We start from the raw sequence: 27,800 nt of genomic DNA, 5'->3' as shown, positions 1-27,800 counted from the left end.
GTCTGCAGACAAACGCCGGCTCCCTCAGCCTGTAAAGCGAGATGAGCACCGGCAACCCCGGAGTCCTCTGTGACCGGACCTAACTATCAGGGGTCCTTTACCTTTACTTTTTAATCATTATTATTTATTGATTTTCTATACTGCCCTCTATAAGCTTCATTTGAGAAGCTTATTCCATTTTAAAAGGATTCAATTCTTAATTACAACATATTATCTATAGATATACATTACCACCTCCAGCTGTTTCCAGATTCTCTGATAAACAAATTCAGGAACATTCAGCTATGAATCACACTTGATAACAGAATGTAGTCTAATCTGATTAAAATGTATTGCAGGTGAAAATGAACAACTCCTAAACTCTTGATCAGTTTGAACACAGAAAAGTCTCTATATTGGCCATGCTTACATGTATAATAATAGTCTGGTAAATGCAAAATCAAGTCAAGGTAGCCTATGAATATATAAAAAAATCTGCACCATGTATAAAGCAACTTACAATATAACTTTATAAAAACCAGCTCATAATCAAATGGCCAATACATGGGTGAATTCCATGGTAGGAATAACAAGGAAAAGGATGGAAAGCAAAACAGCCAATATCATAATTCCTTGATACAAATCTATGGTGCAACCACATTTGATAGACTCTGTCCAGGTCTGGTCACAGCACCTTAAAAATGATATTGTACAGCTGGGAAAAGGGCAGAAAAGGGCAACGCCCTTTTTACTTTTAAATCACACAACCAGATTCAGGTCTTGGGACACTTAGAGTACACACTTGCCAAGATCTGTTTAGGTTCTTGTCTAGGATTGGCATGGGTGTTCTGATTCCTTCTATTCAGGAGCCAACTCCTAGGGGCCAAGGTCCCTTCGCATGTGTCCCCATAAAATATTTGAGGGGGCTGGACCTTCCCAAAGTTGATGGGCAACACCATTAAAATGGTGTGTGCAGCCACATTATGTGATCAATTTTCAGGACGGTGCTTACTTGGGCCCCCGAAATATTTTATCCAAGCAGGGTCCCCCCTCCTGTGCTTTTCCCTGGAAAACCTGCACTTTACCTTTGAATTAGAGCAATCGGCAATTGCTGTTTGCTCCGATTCAGCAGTAAAGTGCAGGTTTTCCTGGACAAAGCCCCAGGACCAAACAACAACATGGCGTTTTTAAAGCCAAGACCTGTGCCAAAAGAAATCTGGATGAGCCCAAACCAAAGTGTCCCAGTGCAAGGAACAGTGCCCCTCTAATCCCTACATGAACGAACCAGAAAGATGTGCATCCTCTGGCCAGATCCAAAACATACATTTCCGTAATATACTCAAGCAAATCCACAAAGGGCCCAGGACTACAGTTCTGTTCCTGTGCACTGCATCATTATAAGACACTGGAAACTGACACCAGATTGTCATAAACGACCCAAGTGTTGCAGAAGTGTCCCTGACCCTGTGTTTTTCAAACGTTCTAAAGCAAAATATTCACCCCATTAAGCAACTATGTTAAACTCAATACAAATTGCTTTGGTCAGAATACTGGATAAAATCCTGATATAAAGTCAGACTGACTCAGTGTGCTTTGGCCCTCCTACACCAATACTTTCAATACTCTTGTACACGACACTCCCACAAATCCCTGGACTTAGGATATTTGCAGTATCAATATGAAGGCCATCCCTCTTCTCCACCCTGGGATGTTCAGCTGCTTTGAATGTTGCAACACTAAGAATATAAAAGCACTCGTTGACCTTCCTCAAGGCTGCAAATCTCCACATTTGCTCTGCTTTCATCTGGCACCATCATGGAGCTGTTCGAGTGGACCCTGTTTTTACTCGTCGTCTTGCTAATTGGGATCCTTTTCTTTTCCCAAAGGAGTGATGTCTACTGCAAGATGGTGCTTTTCTATGGCTGGACTTTAGTGATGATCATCCTAGTGGCCCCTTGGGTAGCTCTAATCAGGGGGTCTAGAGTGGAAAACTTGAAGTGAGTAGGCAGCCTTGGCTGTACCCGCATCTTTTTGGGATGGGCACATCTCTGGGAACAAGGTGGTACTCGGTACCAGGCACATCTACCTGTTCCTCTTGAAACAGGCCAGGGATGCTTGGGAACAGGATAATCATTTGAAATACTGTGTATCCCATTCTGGTTGATACCAGTCAAGAAAGTTATGGTGGAATTAGATAAAGTGCTGGAAAGGGAACCAGGCAAGGATGCCCTTTATCTCCTTTACTCTTTATATTGGTGTTAGAGATATTAATGAATAAAATTAGAAGAGATGAGAATATAAAAGGGATTGTGATGGGGGGGGAGTATAAAGTAAGAGCCTTCGCGGACAATTTGATCATCACTACTGAAAATCCAATAGAATGTATCCCAAGAGCAATAGAATGTATAAATGAATTTGGACACCTAGCTGGCTTTAAGATAAATTTTAAGCTAGTTGGAAAAATAAAGTAGCGTAACAAGAATGGCTGGAAGTCAAGTCACTTGGTGGGTGTCCGTGGTGGGTAAGTGTGTAGGTATGTTGATATGTACAGTATAGGTAAGTATTATATAGAATAATGTAGGTATGCTTTATGTTACGAAAATAAGGGAGTGTGTTGTGTATGTGTATTGTGTAAATGTACAGTGGTACCTCTGGTTATGTACTTAATTCATTCCGGAGGTCCGTTCTTAACCTGAAACTGTTCTTAACCTGAAGTACCACTTTAGCTAATAGGGCCTCCTGCTGCCGCCACGCCACCGGAGCACAGTTTCTGTTCTCATCCTGAAGCAAAGTTCTTAACCCGAGGTACTATTTCTGGGTTAGTGGAGACTGTAACCTGAAGTGTATGTAACCTGAAGTGTATGTAACCCAAGGTACCACTGCATATGTATGTGTTTTATATGTTAAAAAAAATTAAATAGAAAAAAATAGAAAAGGGCTGGAAAGGAAACCAAAATTATCAAGAAGCTGGAGCAGCTCTCCTGTGACGAAAGGTTACAGCATGGGGGTGCTGGACTACAGCTCCCACAATCCCTGACCATTGGTTACACCGGCTGGGATTGATGGGATTTGGAGTCCAGGAGCATGGAAAAGCCACAGGGTCCCCATCTCTATCTTAGTCTGCGAGAGACTAACAACCGGCAGCTTTAGCAGCCATTTTTGGGCTGGGACTATTTCCTCAGAGACCTGCTGGGTGACATAGAGATTCAACAGCAAAGTGGGAGTTGCGACAATTGAAGGTGGCAGGGAGGGGATTGTATTTCCTTCTTCCCAGTAATTCATCTCTTATATTGTATTTTGTGCACAGCAGTTTTCTTAGGAGGCAAGGTATGAACACACAAATAAATGCAGTTCCTTGTCCACACTGCCTGCCTGTTTTCTGCCCCCTGCAGGATTCTTTGCTTCGTGATGCGGCAAGTCAGATATTTACTTGGCGTCAAGATCACAGTTCATGGCTCCGAGAATCTGAATACCAAGGGGCCGTATATGGTTGTTGCCAACCATCAGACCATTCTCGATGTTCTGGGTATGTTGCTAGCCTGTGGCTTTCACAATTTTGCACTGAAACATATTTTGGTTTGGTTTTTTTTTGCAAAAAAATTATTAGTTTTTACAATATCAACAACAAACAAAAACATAAAACAAAGAAAACATAACAAACATAAATCCTAACCTTATTGAAAATAACAGTTACCGGTATTTACTTTGTAAAATGACTTCCTCGTTTCCCCTTAATTGAATTTCACTGCATATCCTTATAACGGTTTTCCAAATCCCAGTTTTAATACCCTTTAAATTAAACGTTAACATCTTTAAATCTTTTCCTTCTTGTATTAAACATATTATTTTGTCAGTTAACATAAATACAATCCTAAGCCCATTGAGTATCTGGACGCTATTTCCAGTTATTTTAGCTTAACAAATTTAGCTAAATAATCATTAAATTTCTTCCATTCTTCATAGTGTTCCTCCTCCTTCTGGTCGCGGACTCTTCCAGTTAGATCGGCTAGCTCCATAAAATCCATCATCTTCATCTGCCATTCTTCTACTGTTGGTAATTCTTGAGTTTTCCACTTTTTAGCTAACATAATACGAGCTGCAGTTGTGGCATACAAAAATAGATTAACATCTTTCTCAGGCAATTCCGAACCTATTATTCCAAGAAGAAAGGCCTCTGGTTTCTTTGTAAATGTATATTTCAACATTTTTTTCAATTCATTATAAATCTTTTCCCAGAAGTCTTTCACCTTGGGGCAGGTCCACCACATATGAAAGAATGTTCCTTCCTTTTCTTTGCATTTCCAACATGTATTATCACATTTATGATACATCTTTGCTAATTTTACAGGAGGCAAATACCATCTATACATCATCTTCATAATATTTTCCTTTAACAAAGTACATGCAGTGAACTTCACCCCTTTCTTCCACAATCTTTCCCAGTTCTCAAACATTATATTATGTCCTAAATCTCTTGCCCAATCTATCATCACCGATTTAACTTGTTCATCTTTCGTATGCCACTCCAGCAAAACCTTGTACATTTTAAATAAGTTTTTACCTTCAGTATCTAACAACTCCATCTCCAACTTGGATTTTTCCAAGGCAAAACCATTTTTCTTCTCCAGTTTATACAGTTCGTTAATCTGGTGGTAATGTAACCAATTTAACTTATCTTTAATTTGCTCAAATGGTCTTAATTTATAACCTTCCTCTTCCTCTATTAATAAGTCATAATATCTCAACCATTTGGTATCCATATTTAATTTTTTCTGGGCCTTTGCCTCCATTGGTGAAAGCCATCTGGGCGTCTTTCTTTCTAAAAGGTCTTTGTATTTTATCCAAACATTATACAATGATTTCCTAATTATATGATTTTTAAATGCTTTATGGGCTTTTACTTTATCATACCACGAATATGCATGCCAACCAGACACATTATCAAAGCCTTCCAAATCTAGTAAATCTGTATCTTCTAATTTCATCCATTCTTTAATCCAACAAAGTGCAGCAGCTTCAAAATAGATTTTTAAATCTGGCAGAGAGAATCCCCCTCTTTCTTTAGAATCCGTAAGTAATTTGTATTTAATTCTGGGTTTCCTCCCCTGCCAGATAAATCTAGAAAGAGCTTTTTGCCATTCTTTAAAACATTTTACATTGTCTATAATTTGGAGTGCTTGAAACAAAAAAAGCATCTTTGGCAGCACATTCATCTTAATCACAGAAATCCGGCCCATTAATGACAATTTTAAGTTAGACCACACTTCTAAATCTCTTTTACAGTAGTTTCATTCCATATTTTCTCATAGTTATCCTTATACAAATTCAAATTTTTCCCAGACAGGTTCACCCCCAAGTATTTAACTTTTTCACAAAATCTAGGCCCATTTTTTTCTTGTAATATTTTCCTTTCTTCATTATCCAGATTTTTCTCTATTACTTTGGTCTTGCTCTTGTTTAATTTGAATCCTGCTACCTGACCAAACTCATGTATTAGCTCCAGTGCTTTAACTGCACTGGAGTCTGGATCTTGTAATGTCAGAACTAAATCATCAGCAAAGGCTTTTAATTTGTATTGTTTCGAACCTACTGTAATACCTTTAACTTGTTCGTCTTTTCTAATCATACTTAGTAAGACCTCCAGAGCCGCAATAAACAGCAGAGGGGACAGTGGACACCCTTGCCTGGTTCCCTTCTCAATTCTAATTTCCTCTGAAACCACATTATTTACAATAATTTTATCTTTTTGTTCTTGATAGATCGCTTTAATACCATTTATAAAATCATTACCTATCCCCATACTCTCTAAGTTATGTAACATAAAACTCCAAGAAACATTGTCAAAGGCTTTCTCAGCATCAATAAACATTAACATTGCTTTACAACTCTTTCTTGCTTCTAACCTTTCCAAAATATTCACAACATTTCTAATATTGTCTTTCATATGTCTTCCAGGCAGAAATCCTGCCTGGTCTTTATGAATATACTCCGATAAAACCTTTTTTAGCCTATTAGCCAGTATATTTGCAAAAATTTTATAATCCACATTAAGTAGGGAGATTGGTCTGTAGTTTTTAACGTTGGATCTATCCTGACCCTGTTTAGGAATCAGAGTAATGTAAGCTTGTTTCCAAGTTTCAGGTGCTTCCCCCCGCCCCCGTAAAATTGAATTAGATATTTCTACCAGAGGTTGTATCAGCCAATCTTTCAATGTCTTGTAATATTTCGCTGATAGACCATCAGGTCCTCGTGTCTTGCCAAGTTGCATTGAATTTATTGCATGTTCCACTTCCTGACTTGTAATTATGCCATTTAGTAGATTCTCTTTATCTTTCAGAATCCATTGCAATCCGTTGTTCTTTATAAATTGCTCGATTTTCCCTAGATCTTCTTTTTCTTTTTTATACAGTTGCTTTTAATATTTATAAAATCATTTTCTAATGTCTGCAGGTTTCTCTACCGATTTTCCTTCTGTAATGTTTGTAATAGTACTTTGTTTTTGTCTCTTTTTTAGTTGCCAGGCTAGTAATTTCCTACATTTATTTGCAGATTCAAAGTTTCTTTGTCTCATCCTTCTTACCTTCCATTCAATTTCTTGATTTACTAATTGCGAATATTGAACCTGTAGGGCTTTAATTTCTTTTTGGATCTGCAAATTCTTTGGGTTTCCTCTAAGCTTCTTCTCTTTGTCTTTCAGTTGTTCCATGATTTTGTCTTTTGTCTCATTCTGTGCCTTTCTCCTAATTGCATTTTGTTGTATCAGAAACCCTCTCATTACCACTTTGCTGGCCTCCCAAATCACCCTTATTTCCATTCCTTGCGTCATATTAAGTTCAAAATAATCCTTTAGGGTTTTTTGGCCTTATTTACAATTAATGAATTTCTCAACAAATCGCCATTCATTCGCCATCTGAAGGAACCCTGAACAGACATTTTCAAGTCCATAGAAACTGCATTATGATCCGAGCAGGTTTTAGGGCAAATTTCCATTTTTGCCACTTTAGGAACCAAGTCTCTGGATATCCATATATAGTCTATTCGCGAAAATACTTGGTTTGCATTTGAAAAAAAAGTGAAGTCTCTTTCTATTGGATTTCTAATTCTCCATATATCTGACAGATCAAATTTTTCAGTTAGATCAAAGAAAGTCTTCGGTAGTCTGCCGGAGTTCATAATCTTTGATCTCTGAGTTATGTCCATCAAGGTAGATTCAACTCCATTCAAATCCCCCATCAAAATAATTTTATAATCCAAGTATTCCAGCAGACTTGCTTCCAGGTTCTTGAAAAATTCCACTTTGCAATCATTAGGTGCATAGATTCCTAATAACAAAAATATCTCGCCTTGTGCTGAAATTTAAACTGCGATATATCTTCCTTCCTCATCTTTGAAAACAAATTTTGGATTCCATTTATCTTTGATGTAGAAAATCACTCCTCTTTTTTTGACTTTGTCAGAAGAAATAAATTCTTGACCCAATCTTTTATTTATTAGAATTTTTTTGTGTAATCTTGTAATGTGGGTTTCCTGTAGACAAATTATGTCCAAATTTTGTTTCTCCAAAATATGATAAATTTTTATCCTTTTTTGTGGCAAATTCATGCCATGAACATTCCATGAATAAATTCTCAACGCCATATTGTCTATTTACGAGGAGGCTGCCTCTGCTCCCTGCAGCTGTGGAGTTTGCAATCCAAGTTCTATCGAGTGCTTCTGCATAAATCTATCCTTCTCCTGGAGATTCTTAATCTTTTGCCTCCTTCCTTCAAATTTGAAGGATAGGCCCTCTGGAAATTCCCACCTGAAAAAAATGTTCTTTCTCCTCAGAATGTCTGTCAAATCCTTGTACTGGGATCTCAAATTCAAAAAAAACCCTAGGAATTTCCTTGAAAATGACCACCACTCTATCAGATACTTTGAGGCCTTTTTTATAGTGATGTTCCAAAATGATATCTCTTTGTTCCTTGGTCTTAAAAACCACAATAATCGTAGATTATTTTAGTCTCTTTTTAGGTCCAAATCTATAGACTTTCTCCACCCAGTCCTCCACCTCCTCTTTTTTCAGATCCCAGAATTCAACAAAATGTTTTATCACACATTCTCTGAGTTTATCTTGATCCTGTTCCAGATTAGGAAATCCTCTCAATCTCAAATAAATAAATAAATAAATAAAATTTTGTTAAAATGTTCCACAGGTGGTATTTAAGCTGGCCAAAATCTATAAACTGAAATCCAACCTCTGTTGGAAATGTGGCAAAGAAGCAGGAACAACAGTACACATGTGGTGGGGTTGTGAGTAGATTAAGAAATTTTGGGGAGTAATACATGAGGAATTAAAGAAAATGTTGAAAATCCCAATTGTTAAAAAACCAGAGGCGTATCTCTTAGGCTTGATAGGGAAAGATATACCGCAAGTGAAAAAAATAATTTTTCTATATGCAACTACGACAGCCAGGGTAGTGATTGCTTCTAAATGGAAATCTCAAATCTTGCCCCCAAAAGAGGAGTGGATTTGCAAATTAAATGAATATTTAGAATTGGCAAAGCTAACCTCAATCATAAGGTATCAGTCAAATCAAAAATTTAAAAAGGAATGGAAATGTTTCGAAGATTATATGTTACAATATTGTTCTAAGAAAGATATGCTAATATGACTAGAATAAAAATGTAAAGTATATCTATGAATTGGAAAAGAGAAGATATAAAAGAAACACAAAGAATTATACATTTGGAGAATGCAAAGATAAATGTGGAAATAGAGATTTAAAGAAGTCAAATTGTGGCGGAGGGAAGCTGTGGTGGTGGGGAGTATTATACGATAAGCATGTAATATTTGTTTTCAGTGTTTTTGGATTGTTGTCAATCTTTTTTTCTTCCTTTTTTGTTGATGTTTTGTTTTTTATGTATTATTTAAACAATAAACAAACAAACATGCAAATAAGAAAAAACATGGTGAGTTCTGGCACCTCTTTTTATAGGAAAATAGCACTGGCAAATGGCAATGTTTGGAATTCCTTTTTCCCCCTACAAAAGCTGAATGCGTGTCCAGGAAGATGGGTTGGGAGCAGGGTAAATTCAGAAAGAATAATTTCTAGCCACAAAGCCTTCTCCACCTGGGGATGTCGGAATGACATGTCAGAATGCAAGTGATCCCAAAAGCCCCATTTAGAAAGTGTTTCTTTCTTTCCAAGGAATAGTGGAGGTACTTCCCGACCGCTGTGTGATTCTTTCCAAAAAGGAGTTGAAGTACATGGGCCCGATGGGCATCGTCTGCTGGCTAGGCAAATTCATTCTTATCGACCGCAATAATAAGCACTCAGCCAGAGAAACCATGGATCACATCACAAGGACCCTGCTGCAGCAGAACGTGAGAGCACATGCAGAGAGGGGTGCAGCTCTGGGAGGGGAGTAGCTGGGAAAGGATGGCTGGTGGGAGAGGAGTCAAAGGGACCTTATGAGACTGCAGCAGCCCCTGGGAGGGGCCATCGCTTGGGCTGGGGGTAGAGTGCATGCTTTGCAAACACAATGGATCCAGCTGCTGGCATCTCCAGCTGGGAAATATTAATTTAAGTAGCAGCAGGTGGTGGGGAAGTTTCTTTACCCACGCCCTTGGAGAGATCCTCACCTGGTAGAAGGCAGCTTCCTGGGTTCTGGGGTGGTGAAATATTTTGCTCTGCACACCAGATATTTGGAAGAAGATTTTGCCAGGTGGGTGAGTAAAGAAAGGATGTGTGCCATGCATGACTGTAAGGAGAAGGTGGCTTTAGAGTCATCCGCCCCAGGGAACAAAGGAGAAAAGAGTCTGCCCTGCTGAGGAACTCCTGGGCAGAAGGGCATTCAGGGTAGGCATATCCTCAGTCCTGATGCAGTCTCATATTTTCTAACTGGTTTCCAGCTAGACTGTTAGCAGCTTGAGTGACAGGCCAAAATACACCGGAAAGAGTGAGGAAATAATAATATTTCACTATGATCTCCAAAGATGTGGTCCGTGGACACATTCTAATCTGTGGCCGTTTTTCTCTGCCCCTTTCTTATGCAGCTGAGGCTCTGGGTTTACCCAGAAGGCACCAGGAACCGGACGGCCACAGTACTTCCCTTCAAGCGAGGAGTCTTCAGTGTGGCTGTGAAGGCTCAGGTAAACGTGTAAATTGTGAAATAGATATTTGTCTCATGCTGGCGGATTTCATGGGCTTCCATGAGTCAATCATGCTACATTTTTGGTGGAAAAACGTGATTCATCACTCAGGTTTACCATTCCTGAACATTTGTCACAGTTCTGATCTGAGAGACTTATCAAAATGCCTACCAAATGTCTCTCTCTTTCCCTTTCTAACCCTAATAGCAGCGCTGGGTTTTGCTCACCTCCACATTCCTGTTTGCTTCTAGGTCTACTAAAGACTGTGTGTCGGTTGCCAGCCATGCAAAGAGATGTGAGATGATGGAGATTAGTGGGCAGGGCTAATGTCAAACAAACAATGATGGAGGCTCCCTAAACAAGGATAAAGTTTCATACCCCTGGGTTGCTTTGGGGGTGAGAGGGAAGGGATAAGCATTAGCGGGACACTTCTGCAGTCATGAGATTTTAGGTTTCCCAAACATAATACTACCAGGAGTGGCTGGCGTGGTGCCTTGGAGCTCTTAATTTATAAATTGCAGTTGCAGAGGAGGTGGAGGAGGGCAAGGAGAAAGAACTTTGTTGATAAAGCTGGCCGTTATCTGTTTTATAGAGCCAGTGGGAGGCATTTCTTTCTGTTGGGCTCAATGCCATTATTTCAATATTTTGTGGGGGGAGGGGAGGGTGGGTTGGCCGGCCCACCCATGAGGCAAATTGAGGTGAACACCTCAGATGGCAGGAAGAAGAAGAAGAGTTTGGATTTGATATCCCGCCTTTCACTCCCCTTCAGGAGTCTCAAAGCGGCTAACATTCCCCTTTCCCTTCCTCCCCCACAACAAACACTCTGTGAGGTGAGTGGGGCTGAGAGACTTCAAAGAAGAGTGACTAGCCCAATATCACCCAGCAGCTGCATGTGGAGGAGCGGAGACGCGAACCCGGTTCCCCAGATTACGAGACTATTGCTCTTAACCACTACACCACACTGGCTCTCGCCAGGGGCAGCAGATCTGGCCTCAGGGAAGTGGGAAGGCAGAAAAAGGTCCTTCCACTCTGTAGTTTTAATCTGAAATCTTTGGCGCAGTACTGCGCTCAGAATTCAGAAACTGCTTGTGCGAATGAAATTCCCTGTCCCAAAATGTGCCTAGAACAATGGGAGTTTCGAACCCTGGCGACATCTGCCACCTTCTCGGTAGCCCCCTGCAATGTCGCCTCTTGTCAAATAGGAGGTGCTGCTGGTCTCCTCCAATCCCTAGGGAAGAAATTATGTGTGCCGCCTAGTGCTTCAGAGCAGGCCCCTTTGCCCTCCACAGTGGCCTTTGATTCCCACTTCACCCCTGTCAGGTAAGGTTGATTTGATTCCCCACCCTGTTCCCAATGTAGATCTTTATTCGCCCCAACCACCAGGGGTGCCAACTTGAAAAAAATATTGGGGAGGCCAGGGGACTTTGGCCAGCATAATTGATTACAAGACGAAGCACACACACACCATTTGAATGCCAATGTCTGTCAACTTACAGGAGGGCAGCCCCTAAATTATTTTATTGGGAGAATAAGGGACATCGGCTCCTCAAAGGTAGCTCCAATGCACCCCTCTCCTGTGCCTGATCTTCACTCACCCCTTCTTCTCTGCGGGGCTGAGGGCACCAGTTGGTGGTTTGCCTCATGCGCCAAAATGTCTTGGGCCAGCTCTGGTTGGGTCAGCCCCAAATAGAACCCTTGTTCCACCTCAGGTAAGAGTCAAACTCTGAAAGGCAAGACCATCCCTGTAGGTTCACCTTCCCTGTTAAAACGTTGCTTAGCGCCTTCTGAGTCTCTTAATTTCCCACTGGTTTTTGATACACAGATCCCCATAATCCCTGTTGTGACCTCGTATTATCAACAACCCCCCAACCTGAAAGATGGCCAGAGGCCCTTTTTTTGTAGAGGTGAGTGAGTCTAAATGACAGTCTTGCTTATTTGGTTTATACACTTCAATGCGAAGTGGGAATGTATATTTTGCTTGAAAGCCTTTTCCACTTGCTTTAATTTGAATTTGAATGCTGTATAAAAATTACTACCTTAATCACTATATGACTTATCTCTGGGGAGGGGGGTGTTTAGCCACTCCTTTCTCCTCCTCTGGACCTGTTCTAAAATTTATTTAAAAATTATTCCTTTATATACTCATGTATAGACCACTGCTTAAGGCATAGACTTTACAAGGCAATTTCAGCATAGAATTAAGTTGCACTGTCTCTCTTTCTCTCTGTTGCTCCCTGCCACCTTCAGATAAGTGGATCATCCAGATTTTGCCCAAGATAGAAACACGAGGCCTTGGCCCAGAAGATGTCCCTGCACTTGCTGACAGCACACGGAAACAGATGCTGGATACTTTCAATGAGATCAATGAGCACGTAGTTTTAGAGAAAGATACCAGAGAGTGAGGGCCTCCTTATCATGGAAGCCTGGAGGACCCACCAACCAGGAAGCTAGACAAGAACTTTGCTTCAGTCCAAAGAAGAGGACAGAGGAAACGCCTCACTCCACCCAGACCCAACTAAGACCAGGGCCAGCTAGTGGCTCAACTATATGACGACATGATCCAGGCATCTCTCCAGCTCACAGGAACAACAATTCTATTTAGCAGCACTATTGAAACGTCTGATAGTTCCACTATTCAGTCACTCATGCTACCTTGGGCTGAGATTCCTAGGGTTGGAAAGGCTGCTCTGATTTGTCACCCAGCAATTCTGCAATTATTGTTAGCTCTCATTAATACCTCACCTTTCCTCTAAAGAGCTCAATGTGATATATAAGATTCTTCCCTTCTCCATTTTATCCCCCCAAGAAACCTATGGTGTAGGTTAGGCTGGGAGACGGGTGACTAGCTCAAGATCAGCCAGTGAGCTTCATGACTAAGTTGGGATTTGAACACATCCTAATCCAACACCCTAATCTTCTCCTATATTCAGGAACTGCTATTGCCCTGTAACTTCAAAGAGCAAGATGTGGAGTCCTTCTCTCTCCAGATTTTGTTCTTTCATATATGTATATGGTTTTACAATTTAATATTCAGTCCAATAACACAATATAACATTTATCATATAAAAGAAAAAAGAAAAAAACCCTCTCCGTCACTTCCCTCAGCTTCTCCTTCTGGATCTTTAAATACTTACTACTTCTGTTTAATTGTTATCTTGTTTTTATGATCTTGTATCTGAATTCTCTAAAATTCTTATCATTTTTATACCAAATTTTCATAATTACATCTTACACTCAATTACATTCCATATTATTGTTTCTTGACCTTTAAGCTTGTTTTCTTGCTTGTAAGTGTTTAATTAAACCCTGCTAGTGAGTCCATTTCTTTACAGTATTTCTGTAAATACAATATAAAAGGTTCCCAGTCTTTTTTAAAATCCTCATTGACATTGTTGTTCATTCTTTTTGTAACGTTTGCCATTTCTGCATATTCCATAAGTTTGACTTGCCATTCTTCTTTCGTTGGTATGTTGTCATTTTTCCATTTTGGGGCGAGGAGAATCCTAGCCGCCGTTGTTACGTACATAAACAACTTCTTCGGCTCTTTTATATTATACCTAACAGAAATGCTTCTGGTTTTTTAATAAAAGTTTTTTTTAAACATCTTCTTCAAATCATTATATGTCATTTACCAGGGTTTTTTTTATTACTTTAGAATTCCACCACATATGACAAAACATACCTTCTTTCTCTTTACACTTCCAGCACTTATTAGAACTAGTTGTATACATTTTTGCAACTTTAACAGGAGTTAAATACCATCGCTACATCATTTTCATATACTTCTCTTTCAAAGTTGTATAGGCAGTAAATTTTAAATCGACTTTCCATTATTTTCCCCAGTCTTTCATTTGAATATTGTGTCCCAAATCTTGTGCCCATTTAATCATAACACACTTGACCTCTTCATCTTTGGTTTCCCATTCCAACAATAAATTATACATTTTCTTCAATATCAGATTTTGTCATTCAAAATCATAACAAATGGATTCTACCGTCCTTATTTATGGACTTGACCTGAATGCATCAGGTGATGCATTCAACACAAGCTGTTTTGAGATTTGCCACATCCAATCATCTGCCCAGATGTTGCAGCAGTCCAAGGTGCCTGAATGACATAAGCTGGGAACTTCCTGCAAGGTTAAGCCTGCTTCACCCTCACCGGAAGATCTCTTAGCTGAGCGTGGGAGGTGGTCTCTGGATTTGAACCTGAAGCAAACGGGCAGGAGATTGCCCAACTTTGCATGCCAATGGAGATTTCAGTCTGGTGCCAATGACGTGAGTGAAAGGTGGAAGTGGCAAGTATGACCATCCCTGCTAGGGAAAGCTGTGAAACTATTCTACAAATGCAGAGCAAATGTGGGAATTTGGGAAGCACAGCCAGAGACTTCAGAATCTGCAGGTGGAATCAGTTTTTAATTGCTATAATCTGACCTGGGGCTGCTGGTAAAGGACATGTAAACAAAGATCTATGATAATAATGGGCCACAAGTTCCCCACGCCTGCTTTAAAACCCCTGAATAGCTTGATCCATTAAGGAACCTACTCCCAACATGCCTGGGATCTTGTGCCACACCTTTTTAAATGGGAACGTCAATCCTATGAACAATGGGGAGAGGGATGTTTGTCTTTGATGCAATACAAGGAACACCCTATGACTCTGAAAGGAAATATATCTGCGCCCACTGCGTAATTCACTATTCAACCAAAGTTTCTTAGCTCTTGCCTGGAGGGCTTTTGTTGTCATTAAAGGATTCCATATCTGTTAAGTATCCCAGTATACTGTAGCACTGCTGACAAGAAAAATAAAAGCAGCCAGAGAATAGTCGGAGTTAGTTTAATAACCAAACATGCAGGGCAGACACCTTGAAGGGAGGTAATTCATGAAGAGGCCTCTCCACAGACACGCCTGGTGAGCTGCAAGTGGGCCAGGATAGCAAGAAACCTACGCCCAGGCAGCGTTGTCCCAATGCACATACAGCTCACACCACCAAACCAAGCACCAGGAATTCTGAAATTCCATGTGAAATCTCAACAAGCCTGGTCAGCTGCTGCTTGGAGACTCCTGGGGCGCAGTTTGAGATTCTGACATGTTCAAGGGTGGTAAGAGGCATGCTTGCTTAGCACCCACGAAGCGGCAGGACAAAATGGTTCACTTCTTTCACTGCTGGTGTTTTGGCTTCTGCTCCTTGCGTTTCTGGGCTCTCATGTCCTTCTTGAGGCGGCTGTCCACCACTTTGAAGTGGCCCTTGACTCCGGCAGGGCACCGGACCTTCCGTCAAGCACCCTTTTTGGTCACAAGGTAGGTCACCTGCCGTTTCTCCTTGCCTATCCCTGCCTTCTTGTAAATGTTGTTGTTGGAGAAGGGGGGGGGACACAGGGAAAGTGGGGAGTTATGAGCGAAAGGCTTCTCTTCGGAATCTCTCATCAAACCCAATCCTGCTACCTCCTGAGGATAAACACCCCTACCACAGGGCCCTTGACCTGCCTTAGCAACCACTTTGCTGTCACCCCTAACCTTCATTTCCAAAGGAACCCTGGCCTATTGCTCCAAAGTCTCTCATGATTATTGAGCTGCTGTTTTACTTAATCAATTCATATCCCGGCCTTCCTGCGAAATAGGGAGGTTGCCCCGTCTCCCTGTCTTCTCCTCACAAGAAGCCAGTGAGGCAGTGACTGTCCCAGGGTCACCCAGCAAGCTTCATGGCTAGAATATGGTGGCTAGGTTGCTTTTGGGGGCAAAGTACTGCCATCACATAATACACCTCGCTTGTGCGATTTGCACTGGCTGCCAATTCTCCACTGGGTCAAGATAGAGGTGGAGCGAGGAGTGTGTGGTGGTGGCGGTCCGCCCCAGGTGTCATCCTGAGGGTGGGGTGACATTCAGTGGCACCTGCGACTCCCAAGCGTACCCCGAGCAAAGTGGCACCGGCAAAGCGGCGCAGCTCATCCTCTCCCCTGCCTGCCTACCAGCCTCCTCCAGCTTGGAGGAGCTTGGGCAACAGCACAGAGGCAGGCAGGCAGGGGAGAGGAAGGGAAGGATGCAGGCGAGCAAACAACGGAGGGGGGCGGGAAGGGGAGAGGAAGGAAGCGGGATCAGTGGATGCGCCTTTCATTCTGCCTGGAACTTCTCTAACTGAGCTGGCTCCCTGCCTGTTACATTATGTGTGGGGAAACCCGCGTGGGGTTCCTCTCTGTGTAAAGTCTTCAAGCTGCCCCTGCGCGCGCCTGACAAATGTGCCCCATTGCCTTTCCGCTCGTCAAAAATGATCTCTCTCCCCCCCCCACCTCCAGTCTCCGTTGTTGTGTGTCCTGGCTGAGGGTGAAAACAGAAGACAGGGGGGTTGAAAGTACTGGCTGCAATCCTATCCTCACCTGGGAGTAAGTCCCCTTGAACTCAGAAGGGCTCGCTTCTGATTCAACATGTATAGGCTTGTAAACTGTAGCTTGTTTCAGCTGCCACATCAAGCCAGAAAATCCCGTGAGAACTGCCATAAATCACACAATGAACATTTTTATGGTGCACAAATTGCTGTTTTAATATCGTGTATGGGGGGGCACGTAGAAACAGGTTCCTGAAAAATTAAAATGAAAGGCAACCTTGTCTCATGAAGAACCTGAGAACAAGGAGACCAAAACCAGCAATTTAAAAATTAATGTAATTGTAATAATAATAATTATTTCTAGTTTGTCATATAACTACCAATTCCAGAAGATGCTGCTTCCCAATCAGTGTTATAGTCTTTCAACCACTGCAAATGGATTTGGACTTTCAGGATTTTCTTCATCACTTAGCCTTAGCCAAAGGGCAGTTTTATATTTGCACATCGGACTAGATTCAAGTAATGAAACCTGCTAGCAGAAGCCTGTACAGGACTTCCACTAGTGCAGTGAGTTCCCCCTCCCGTCTCTTTCCCCTGTCCCTCAAGTTGGCTAGGAGACGGGGGTAGGAAGTGTGTGGAAGTAAAAGAAGGGGAATTGTTCCTTCTGGAAAGCTGAAATGCTCACACTGACAAAACTACTACCATAGTAAAGATAAGGTAAAAGGTAATGGACCCCTGGATGATTAAGTCCAGTCAAAGGCGACCATGGGGTGCAGTGCTTATCTTGCTTCAGGCCAAGGGAGCCACCCTCTGCCTTCCCGCCGCAGCGGTAACTATTTATCTACTTGATTGCATTGGTGTGCTTTCGAACTGCTAGGTTGGCAGAAGCTGGGACAGAGCAAGGGAGCTCACTCCGTTGTGGGGATTTGAACCGCCGATCTACCAATTGGCAAGCCCAAGAGGCTCAGTGGTTTAGACCACAGTGCTACCCGCGTCCCTACTACCATAGCACTATGTTGACAGGGGCTCTATGCCTTAATACAGGGATGGCCCTCCAGATATTGGATACCCAACTCCCATAAATCCTAACCAACATGGCCAATAGTTGTAGTTCATGCTGGCAGTTGTAGTTCAGCAACATCAGGAGGGCTATGCCCTGTCATGCAGATATTAAAAGGCGCAGATAAAAAGCTGGCCATCCTTGAAGCCCAATTTAAATGTGTGTATGTGTACGTGTTTGATTATGACTTATCTCCAAAGGTTTCAAAATGTAGCAGGTATCAGATTGAAATGGAATGTATGCAATTGGAGCACATCAGCATAGCCTGCATGCCAGGACTCAGTAAGCCACTGTGACCAGATTGCAAAGGTCTTCATGGGTAAAATCACTCACATCTGTTCCAATTTGGACACCACATTAACAGTAGTTTCAGATTTACTTTCTGGTTTGTATGAGGATGTAGAAAGGATAAAGTATTTAAGGCAATCACCTGCACACTTAACCCTCACCCATCAGATGATAATGCTGGCCAAGCGCATAAGAAAAGTGTGTGCCAATGGGCTATGGTACCTTCAGTGGGTGAATAGTTTTACCAGAAAACTGTTGAAGAACATGGTTGTAAGATTGTTGAAAGGACCCTGTCTGAACTCACCATATTGGATAATTTCTGGCTAGTCTTGGGGGCAAGCATGCAATGGTGTCTTCCTGCCAAAGGTTTGTGCAGGATCAAGATAAATTTCAATTTGACTTCTAGCCTGACTTTGGTACTGAAATGGATTTGGTGGTTCCCAGCTCTTTTTTTGCCCTCAAACCACTTTAATATTGCTTGACAGGCTACTTAATGATTATTCTGCCTGTTGTAGCAATTATAATGTGCTGTGCTAGATGCTGTATGATTTTTAATTTTACCAACACTGCATAGACCACTTGAATGAAGCTCACAGGCCACAGTTTGGTTACTGCTCTAGACAATCTACCCTAGGAACTAGATCCAGGGAGTCTTTTCTCTGGTGGTCTGCTGGACCTGTCAACAGCTCTCAGTACTATCCATCACAATATGGTTCTCATGGACCTGCCTGGGATAGACTCTGCTTGTTTTCAGTGGTTTCAACCCTTCATGGAAACACACAGTTCTGAAAAATGGTACTGAGGACAACTGCTCATCTTGTCTCCCATGCTATTCAACATCTAGATCGGGGTAGTCAACCTTTTTATACCTACCGCCCACTAATGCATCTTTCTTACCACCCACCAGTGCTCAAAGGATGGAGGATTCAGCTTGTGCCATAGAACCCCCTACCGCCAACCTAGAATCCTGAAATGCCCACTAGTGGGCGGTAGGGACCACGGTGATAACCCCTGATCTAGATGAAACTTAGCAAGATCTGAAGATTTGGAGTTCACCAGAGGCATAGGAAGGGGGTGCGGTGGGGGCAGACCACCCCGGGTGCCATTGCTGAGGGGTGACATTCGGTGCATCGCCTGCCCGCGACTCTCAAGCCTACCCCAAGCTGTTGGGGGAACGGGGGGAGCTGCGCCTTCGTTTTGACAGCTCGGGGGAGGCTTGGGAGTTGCGGGCACACAGCGTACCGTTGCCTCACACTCCCGGGCTGCTGGAGGAGGCAGGCAGGCAGAGGACGGGAACGAGGCAGGCAAACAAGCCGGGGGGGGGGGAGGAAGGAGAGAAGCGAAAGCTCCCTCAACTCAGGACCCAAACCCTGGAATGCACAGGGGGAGAGGTGGGATGTGAGAACAAAGTGGGGGGGGAAGAGTTTTAAGTGCTTATGCTAACAATGTTAAGTAAATAAACCAGAAAATGACACTTGCAACTGTAAGTATCTTATTTTCCCTTTTAATAATTTCAATTGGGGGAGGGTGACAAAAATAAATAAATCTGCACCAGGTACCACCTGACCTTGCTATGCCTCTGGATGAAGGTTTTGGTATTAATACGTAAAACCCTGTACAGCTTAGGACGAGGGACCTTGAGGGAATACTGCATTGATTATTTATCCAGTGGGCCACTGTGTTCTGCCGGAGAGCCTCTCCTTCCAGTTCCAAGGTTATCAGAAGCCTGCTCCGCAGTAACTTTTGGTGTGGCTGTTCTGTGGAGCAGCATGGCTGCTGAGATATGACAGGTCCCCACGGTTGGCACTTTCCATAAATAACTGAGGACAATTTTGTTCCAACAAGCTTTCTGGGCTGGAGGAGTAGGTCTCTGAAGTAGGTGTCCCCCTTTTTCTATTGTTTTAAAACTCAACTGTTGTGCTGTTTTGTAACTGATCTCATTACATGTTTCATATGGTGATTGACAAACAGCACATACACTCAGAACGTGCGCATCTTCCAGGGTAAGATCCCAGTCTTTTTGGAAATGGGGACAAAGAGCTGAGAGAACAAAAGCAGCCATGCTATTGCACAGTGTTTAACCCTGCTATCAGTGCCCTTGGAAATCAAGGGAGGGGTTCGAATTGTGCTTCAGAGGATGGATTACCAGGTTTAGAATTTTTATTCTACAGCAGAGATTGGCCAGTGTCCTCATTCACTTTCAAAAAAAATGGTAGCAGCTTGGGGAGGGGTGCTGAGAGACAAGAGGGCATGGGGGTAGGAGTTTAACCCTTTCCTCCCTGTGCTACTGTCTGACATAGTTTTTCTCTCAAACAGCCATCATTCCCATGGGCATAGTAGCTTTCCCAGTGGCGAAGGATGTTTCGTTGCAACGATAACATGGGAAGGAAGAGTTAAACTCCCCTTTCTATCATGTCAAGGTCCTCATCAGGCTCTTACCACTACACAGCTGTTTTTAAAAGAAAAGAAAATGACTGGGAGATTTAATGGCATTTAGGGAACATTTAATGGCAAACACACCTATTGCCCATTTTGTCCTGAGATTCCTTCAGAGGTAAGGCAGCATTAAAAAAATGAAATAATGAAATAATGAATAATGACTGACCAAATTATGGACATGTTTCTAAACAGACAGCACTCCCCTGCTATATTTTCAATTTAACTGAAAATATTTATACCTCACCTTTACTTGTAAAAAAAAAACCTGACGCAGCTCACAACACAATACATAATAATACCAAAACCAAATGAAACAATATAGCAGCAGATGAAGACAGTTAGGAACAGTAGCAATCCCACATTATAATCCCACAATACAATAACTGTGTTCCTTGACCACTGCCCATTCTCAGAGGGTGGGCTTCCATGCAGTTACTAGACAGACCTGTGAAATCTTTTTGCTGGAATTTCCTTCCCTTGCTGTTGCAGCATGGTCTAATAGATGGGTGCATTTCATCAGAACTAAAATCCTCAGTTGTACTGATGAAATCCAGACTGCAACACGGTTTGGGAAGGTGGTGAAGGCGATCCTAAAAGGGATTTGTGTAAGTGAGGCAACAGGGATTAAGCAAGAGAGTGCAATGGGAAAAAAGTAGAGCAGCAGCACAAGCGAAATAGAGGAAAGAATGTGCAATCCACCAAAATCTCATGACAATATGTAGAAGGACTATCTGGACTAAAACACAGGAATGTGACTTCATCTTCTAGAGCAGTGTGGTTGGTATGTTGAAAGATGTGTTGTTCATGTGGGATGTATCTTGGGAAACAACTTTATACTAACACTGATAGGACATGCTTTCTATCTGGTTCAATTAGAACAGCAAAGGGAGTTAAACAGGGCTGCATCTTGGTATGTCTCCTAGTCAGTCTTTACATCAATTATATAGGCTAGGAGCTTTCCTCTTCATCCAATGTTTTCTTCAGAATCAGAGTGCTTTTGTATATGTGGATCAGGGCCTATTGAAGATCTTGTACACTATATTTTATATTGTCCATTGTATGATTCACTCAAAGCTAAATTTATCTCCCCTTTTCAGATCGCCCTAGAAGGTCAACCAGATTATTTGAAAATTAAATGGCTGCTGGCAGATGTTGATAAATGCATCAACTATAGGGTGGCACTATTCACACTCATGGCAAGAAAGATAAGGGCAACCTTTCTAGGTAGTGCAAGTGCCAAACCCCAGGGATGCTGACTAGAAGGAATGTTTTGAATTTTGGACATTGTAGATTTGTCCTGGTCTGGTGCATGAAATCTCTTTCGTTTTGGGTGGGCGCAATTGACATTACAGTATAAGAGAACAAGAGAGGCGTTCATAGTGAGATCTGGCACCCTCCCCATAATTATAAGTAAGGGAGTTAGAGGCCTGGGTGGAGTACCCTGCCCTGTAAAAACATATGTGCATGGAAATCCTAAACACAAATGTAGTCCCAACTGGCCCAGGATCCTCCTCCCACAAAGGAGTTCTATGCACCTGAGAGCCCTTCGCACCCTTGACATACATACTACTGTGGGTGTGTGGGGTGCCATGAGCCCCTGAATTCCTGGGTTCCAGATCCTGTTAGAATTTCAAGCTCCCCGATGCTGATTTTGTGACTGGTATATTTCACACGCCTGTCTGAGTGGAGCCTGAGAAAGGAAGACTGTCTTACCTCTCTTCCAGTGTGTGTTTGTGAAACTGTACCTTCACTTTTACCCTGCCCTATTTGTTCTCGGAGCTGGAGAGAACAGATGCCATAATGCTGTTGTCTGTAAATATTCTGTAAATAAATAGTAGTTTAGAATTACGATTCCTCTTTCCTTTTTCCTGTGTCAAGAGAGAATACAGTTTCAGAATTGCCGTGGGGCTGATGTAAGCAAACAGTTGGGGTGGGGTGGGAAAAGTTTTACAAGCTTGAGAACGTGGTGGGATCAGAGCACATTGTGGGGGTGGGGAAGAAACGTCCTCTCGAGTCTGCAAGTGGAAGGGAGAGATGCAGAGCCATGGCTGAAGTCTCTTTAAAGTCTGAGACAGGCTTTGCACATATGGGAGACGCGTGAGATTCTCTTGGGCTGTAAATGCTGGGAATCCCATTCCCCAAACTCAGGTTGTATGTATGTGCAAATAAACTATCATAAAGACACCACAGTCTCCATTTTACCTCAATCCCAAAAGGATTGGGTAAGTTCAGAGACCCCTGAAATCTCACTCTGCTGTAAGATTGGGATGGGGGTGCAGCAATATGCCTACTGGTATATGCAGGGGCAATGGGGGGGCAATCCTAACCCCTCCCTCAAAATGTGAGCCTGAATGTGGCTTACAACATGGAGCAAGGAAGCTGAAACCCTTCAGATCTGGCCGAACTACAGCTCCCGGCATCCCTGACCATTGGTCTCACCAGCTGGGATTGATGGCAGTCAGAGTCCAGCAACAAGGAAAAGCCGCAGGGTCCCCATCTCTATCTTAGTCTGCGAGAGACTAACAACCGGCAGCTTTAGCAGCCATTTTTGGGCTGGGACTATTTCCTCAGAGACCTGCTGGGTGACCTAGAGATTCAACAGCAAAGTGGGAGTTGCTACAATTGAAGGTGGCAGGGAGGGGGTTGTATTTCCTTCTTTCCACTAATTCATCTCTTTTATTGTATTTTGTACACAGTGTAAGCTTCCTCAATTATTTTGCTTAGGAGGCAAGGTATGAACACGCAAATAAATGCAGTTCCTTGTCCACACTGCCTGCCTGTTTTCTGCCCCCTGCAGGATTCTTTGCTTCGTGATGCGGCAAATGAAATCTTTCCTTGGCGTCAAGATCATGGCTCAAGGCTCTGAAAATCTGAATACCAAGGGACCGTATATGGTTGTTGCTAACCATCAGTCCATTCTCAATATTCTGGGTATGTTGCTAGCCTGTCGCCTTTGGAATGTTGCATTGAAGCTTATTGGAAAAGATGTGAATTTTATCAGGAGCATAATGCAGGCCCAGATCCCTCTCCTGGTCCTTGAGGTGCATTGGTTGCTCATACTTCCATCCTGGCCCTGCCCACGGCTGCTTATGGCTCTGCCCGAGGCCTGTATGTCTGAAACAGAATGGTTCGTCTCTGACCCACCTGCAGGTGAGGAAGGTGGCAGCATAGACTTTTGCCCATCATGGCCAAATTTGTAGATCTGGCACTGCTGTGCTCCATCTCCAGCCTCAGGGAGGAGGCAAGACAGGAGCACAGCATGCATGTGAGAGGAGGCAAAAGATGTGAGCTTACAGCTCAAAATCAAATTGGTGCAGGAGGGTGGTGGGTATTTTCCAAACTAAAAGATAATTGCCATTCTAGGAGAACAATGGAGGTGTTCGTGGCGAGATCCGGCATTTGTTTTTCTTGGAAAATAACACTGGAAGAATGGCAGTGTTTGCAATTTATTTCACCACTACAAAAGCTGAATACATGTCCAGGAAGATAGGTTGGGAGCAAGAAAGATCCAGGAAGAATAATTTCTAGCCACAAAGCCTTCTCACAAAGTGTCAGAATGCAAACGACCCAAAAGTCGTTTGCATTCTGACACATTCTAACAAAGTCTTCCTTCCTTCCCAAGTGATAGCAGAGTTATATCCTGACTGATGTGTGATACTTACCAAAAAGGAGATGATGTACATGGGCCCACTGGGTTTCACCCTGTGGTTTTCCAAATTCATTTTTGTCGACCGCAATAATAAGAGCTCAGCCAGGGACACCATGGATCACATCACAAGGACCCTGCTGCAGCAGAACGTGAGAGCACATGCAGAGAGGGGTGCAGCTCTGGGAGGGGAGTAGCTGGGAAAGGATGGCTGGTGAGAGAGGAGTCAAAGGGACCTTATGAGACTGCAGCAGCCCCTGGGAGGGGCCATCGCTTGGGGTGGGGGTAGAGTGCATGCTTTGCAAACACAATGGCTCCAGCTGCTGGCATCTCCAGCTGAGAAATATTAATTTAAGTAGCAGCAGGTGGTGGGGAAGTTTCTTTACCCACGCCCTTGGAGAGATCCTCACCTGGTAGAAGGCAGCTTCCTGGGCTCTGGGGTGGTGAAATATTTTGCTCTGCACACCAGATATTTGGAAGAGGATTTTGCCAAGTGGGTGAGTAAAGAAAGGATGTGTGCCATGCATGACTATAAGGAGAATGTGGTAGCCATCTGCCCCAGGGAACAAAGGAGAAAGGAGTCTACCCTACTGAGAAACTGCAGCTGTTCCTGGGGGCAGAAGGGCATTCAGGGTAGGCATATCCTCAGTCCTGATACAGTCTCATATTTTCTAACTGGTTTCCTAGCTAGACTATTAGCAGTTTGAGTGACAGGCCAAAATACACCGGAAAGAGTGAGGAAATAGTAACATTTCACTGTGATCGCCAAAGATGTGGTCTGTGTACACATTTTATTGTGGTCTTTTTTTCTCTGCCCCTTTCTTATGCAGCTGAGGGTCTGGGTTTGCCCAGAAGGCACCAGGAACCGGACAGCCACACTACATCCTTTCAAGCGAGGAGTCTTCAATGTGGCTGTGAAGGCTCAGGTAAACGTGTGAATTGTGAAATAGATATTTGTGTCATGTGGGTGGATTTCTTCGACTCATGGGCTTCCATGAGTCTATCAATGCTTCATTTTTGGTGGCAAAACTTGATTCATCACTCAGGTTTACCATTCTTGAACATTTGTCACAGTTCCGATCTGAAAGACTATCAAAATTCTTCCCAAATTGATCTCCCCGCCCCCCAAACCAGGGCTGCCAAGTTGAATAAAATATTGGAGGCCCAGATGAGCCTTACCCTACAGAACTGATCACAAGACATGGCACACGCACATTTCTTTCCAGTTTTCAAAGCACTCTACCCTTGATTGTTAAACTCCTTAACATGTTGTCTATCCTTAACATATACTTTGAGGCTTCAAAGCACATAAATTTCAGTAATCCTTGAGTGTCAGCCAGGTGCAAAAAATGGCACCCAGGCTTTTTGAGGTGCAGCCTCTTCAGCATCTTTGAGGTTCCTGGGAGTATCAGTGCCAGTTTCCATGGTGTTAAGTGCCACCTGCAGATGAGTTTCAGAGCGAGTTCCCTTCTTTTGGCTAAGATGGATTTAAAGGGAGGTTCAGACCACATTCTAGTCCATTGGGTGGGGTTAATTTCATAGCCGTGTTCCCATTGCTCTTTGATTGTGTCAAGGGTGTGTGTGGAATTTTAGAGCAGTATTTTGTATATTGTGGATACCATCCATTTGTCATGTCCCTTTCCTGTCAGGAGGTTATCGAAGGTGGTCAAGGGCCCAGTGGCTGCTGATTTTACTGCTAGATTGTTTAAGAAGGCATGTAGTTGATGGTGTGTTAGCCAAGGTATTTGGGTGTGTCCTAGTTTGTCTTGTATTTTTTGTGTTGGCATGGGTTTGTTGTTTTTGTAGAAGTCTTTTAAACAGTGTAGGCCTTTGGCTTGCCAGGTTTTTATCTGGAGGTTTTGTGGGTGGTAGGACAGGGGGGTTAGTGGGGATGGTGATAGTTTGCCTACTTTTCCCTTCTATGCTTTAAGCATGGACTACGTGAACTTGTTCAGTGCTGTGGGGATTTTCTTTACTTTGTTTGGGAGAAATGGGTATGCTGTTGTGGGGATGGTTTCGATGGTTTCTCTCTCCAAGTGGTCCCATTGTTTTGTCTCGTTTTCTAGAATATACGGGATTATGTGACTTATATTGGCTGGCAATATAATATGATTCTATTTTTGGGATTCCACATCCTCCTTCTGAGGAGGGGAGGTGCAAGTATTTGGGGCTTATTCTTTGCTTTTTGTGCGTGAAAATCAACACCTGTAGTTTTTTCTGCCACTTCGGGGGAATACAGATTCGGAGGGTTTGGAATAAATAGGTTAGTTTTGGGAGGGTGGTCATTTTGATCATGGCTATTTTGTCTGAGGTGAAGTCTCTGTTGATTTGTCATCACAGGGTCTTGTAAATGTGGAAGTATAGTTTGTTGAGGTTTCTGGTTATTTGAACCTCTAGGATCTGAATTTGGTGCAGCAGAGTTTTATCTTTGTAGTTGGTGAGTCCCCTTTGGATGGGGGTGGTGGTGTTGAAGCACATAGCCTCAGATTTTGCAACGTTTACTTGTAGGCCCGACACCAATGTGTTGAGTTATTTAGTTAGGGTATGAATGTGTTATTTAGTTAGGGTGGTTGCTGTGTTGATGGGGTCTGGTGTTGTGACCATCTGGTCATCTATGAAGAGCCCTAGTTTGTAGGTTTTACCTCTTCTTACCACAGCCTTGATATCTGGGGCTGCTTGGAGTTGGATTGCTAGGGGTTCCAGGGCCAAGATGAATAGAGAGACAGTGGGCAGCCTTGTTTCGTGCCTCTTTGGATTCCTATGGTATTTGAGTCTATATTATTAATTATGCATTTTGCTGAGGATTGGGAGTAAGGGCTTGTAGAAAGTTGGGGCCAAATTTCACCCCCCCCCATTTGAATGGCAATGTCTGTCAACTTGCAGGAGGGCAGCCCCCTCAGTTATTTTATTGGGAGAATAAGGGACATCGGCTCCTCAAAGGTAGCTCCAATGCACCCCTCTCCTGCGCCTGATCTTCACTCACCCCTTCTTCTCTGCGGGGCTAAGGGCACCAGTTGGTGGTTTGCCTCATGTGCCAAAATGTCTTGGGCCAGTTCTGGTTGGGTCAGCCCCAAATAGAACCCTTGTTCCACCTCAGGTAAGAGTCAAACTCTGAGAGGCAAGACATCCCTGTAGGTTCATCTTCCCTGTTAAAACATTGCTTAGTGCCTTCTGGGTCTTTTAATTTCCCACTGTCTTTTGCTACCCAGATACCCATAATCCCTGTTGTGACCTCCTATTATCAACAGAAGATGTCTCTGCACTTGCTGACAGCACACGGAAACAGATGCTGGATACTTTCAATGAGATCAATGGGCACATAGTTTTAGAGAAAGATACCAGAGAGTGAGGGCCTCCCTATCATGGAAGCCTGGAGGTCCCACCAACCAGGAAGCTAGACAATAACTTTGCCTCAGTCCAAAGAAGAGGACAGAGAAAACACTTCACTCCACTCAGACCCAACTAAGACCAGGGCCAGCTAGTGGCTCTTTGGTTTCCCATTCCAACAATAAATTATACATTTTCTTCAATATCAGATTTTGTCATTCAAAATCATAACAAATGGATTCTACCGTCCTTATTTATGGACTTGACCTGAATGCATTAGGTGAACACAACCTGTTTTGAGATTTGCCACATCCAATCATCTGCCCAGATGTTGCAGCAGTCCAAGGTGCCTGAATGACATAAGCTGGGAACTTCCTGCAAGGTTAAGCCTGCTTTGCCCTCATCGGAAGATCTCTTAGCTGAGCGTGGGAGGTGGTCTCTGGATTTGAACCTGAAGCAAACGGGCAGGAGATTGCCCAACTTTGCATGCCAATGGAGATTTCAGTCTGGTGCCAATGACGTGAGTGAAAGGTGGAAGTGGCAAGTATGACCATCCCTGCTAGGGAAAGCTCTGAAACTATTCTACAAATGCAGAGCAAATGT

General features: G+C 43.0%; 1 protein-coding gene and 1 long non-coding RNA gene across 4 annotated transcripts; both read left to right on the top strand.

Moving 5' to 3' along the window:
* Window positions 1-1,459: 1,459 nt before the first annotated feature.
* On the top strand, window positions 1,460-17,822 carry LOC309355127 (1-acyl-sn-glycerol-3-phosphate acyltransferase alpha-like). 3 transcript variants are annotated; one of them, XM_081885707.1, is made up of 7 exons: window positions 1,460-1,976; window positions 3,372-3,505; window positions 9,177-9,346; window positions 10,019-10,114; window positions 11,937-12,018; window positions 12,362-15,944; window positions 16,167-17,822. In XM_081885707.1, exons 1-6 carry the CDS (start codon window positions 1,795-1,797, stop codon window positions 12,514-12,516), a joined length of 819 nt encoding a protein of 272 aa, XP_081741833.1. In that variant the 5' UTR covers window positions 1,460-1,794; the 3' UTR covers window positions 12,517-15,944; window positions 16,167-17,822. The 3 variants fall into 3 exon arrangements, with proteins under 3 accessions (XP_081741833.1, XP_081741831.1, XP_081741832.1); XM_081885705.1 differs by having other exon boundaries at window positions 1,680-1,976; window positions 9,171-9,346; XM_081885706.1 differs by having other exon boundaries at window positions 1,680-1,976; window positions 9,171-9,346; window positions 12,362-15,946; window positions 16,191-17,822.
* Window positions 17,823-20,285: 2,463 nt separating this feature from the next.
* Window positions 20,286-27,117, top strand: LOC309355150. The gene is made up of 5 exons (XR_014162435.1): window positions 20,286-20,339; window positions 23,022-23,155; window positions 23,847-24,022; window positions 24,701-24,796; window positions 27,080-27,117. It is a non-coding gene; the product is annotated as an uncharacterized lncRNA (long non-coding RNA).
* Window positions 27,118-27,800: the final 683 nt, after the last annotated feature.

Source organism: Podarcis melisellensis (assembly GCF_964234715.1).
Source record: "Podarcis melisellensis genome assembly, chromosome: 13".
NCBI classification, from domain to species: domain Eukaryota; kingdom Metazoa; phylum Chordata; class Lepidosauria; order Squamata; family Lacertidae; genus Podarcis; species Podarcis melisellensis.
Note: the sequence above shows the minus strand (reverse complement) of the source record. Positions and strands in the feature narration are given on the sequence as shown.

What these genes read in the sequence shown, in the direction of transcription:
- LOC309355127 (XM_081885705.1), top strand. Translation starts at nt 1,795, where the DNA reads ATGGAGCTGTTCGAGTGGACCCTGTTTTTACTCGTCGTCTTGCTAATT. An exon ending in TCTAGAGTGGAAAACTTGAA is followed by an intron (nt 1,977 to 3,371) that starts GTGAGTAGGCAG and finishes TGCCCCCTGCAG; the next exon opens with GATTCTTTGCTTCGTGATGC. An exon ending in GACCATTCTCGATGTTCTGG is followed by an intron (nt 3,506 to 9,170) that starts GTATGTTGCTAG and finishes TTTCTTTCCAAG; the next exon opens with GAATAGTGGAGGTACTTCCC.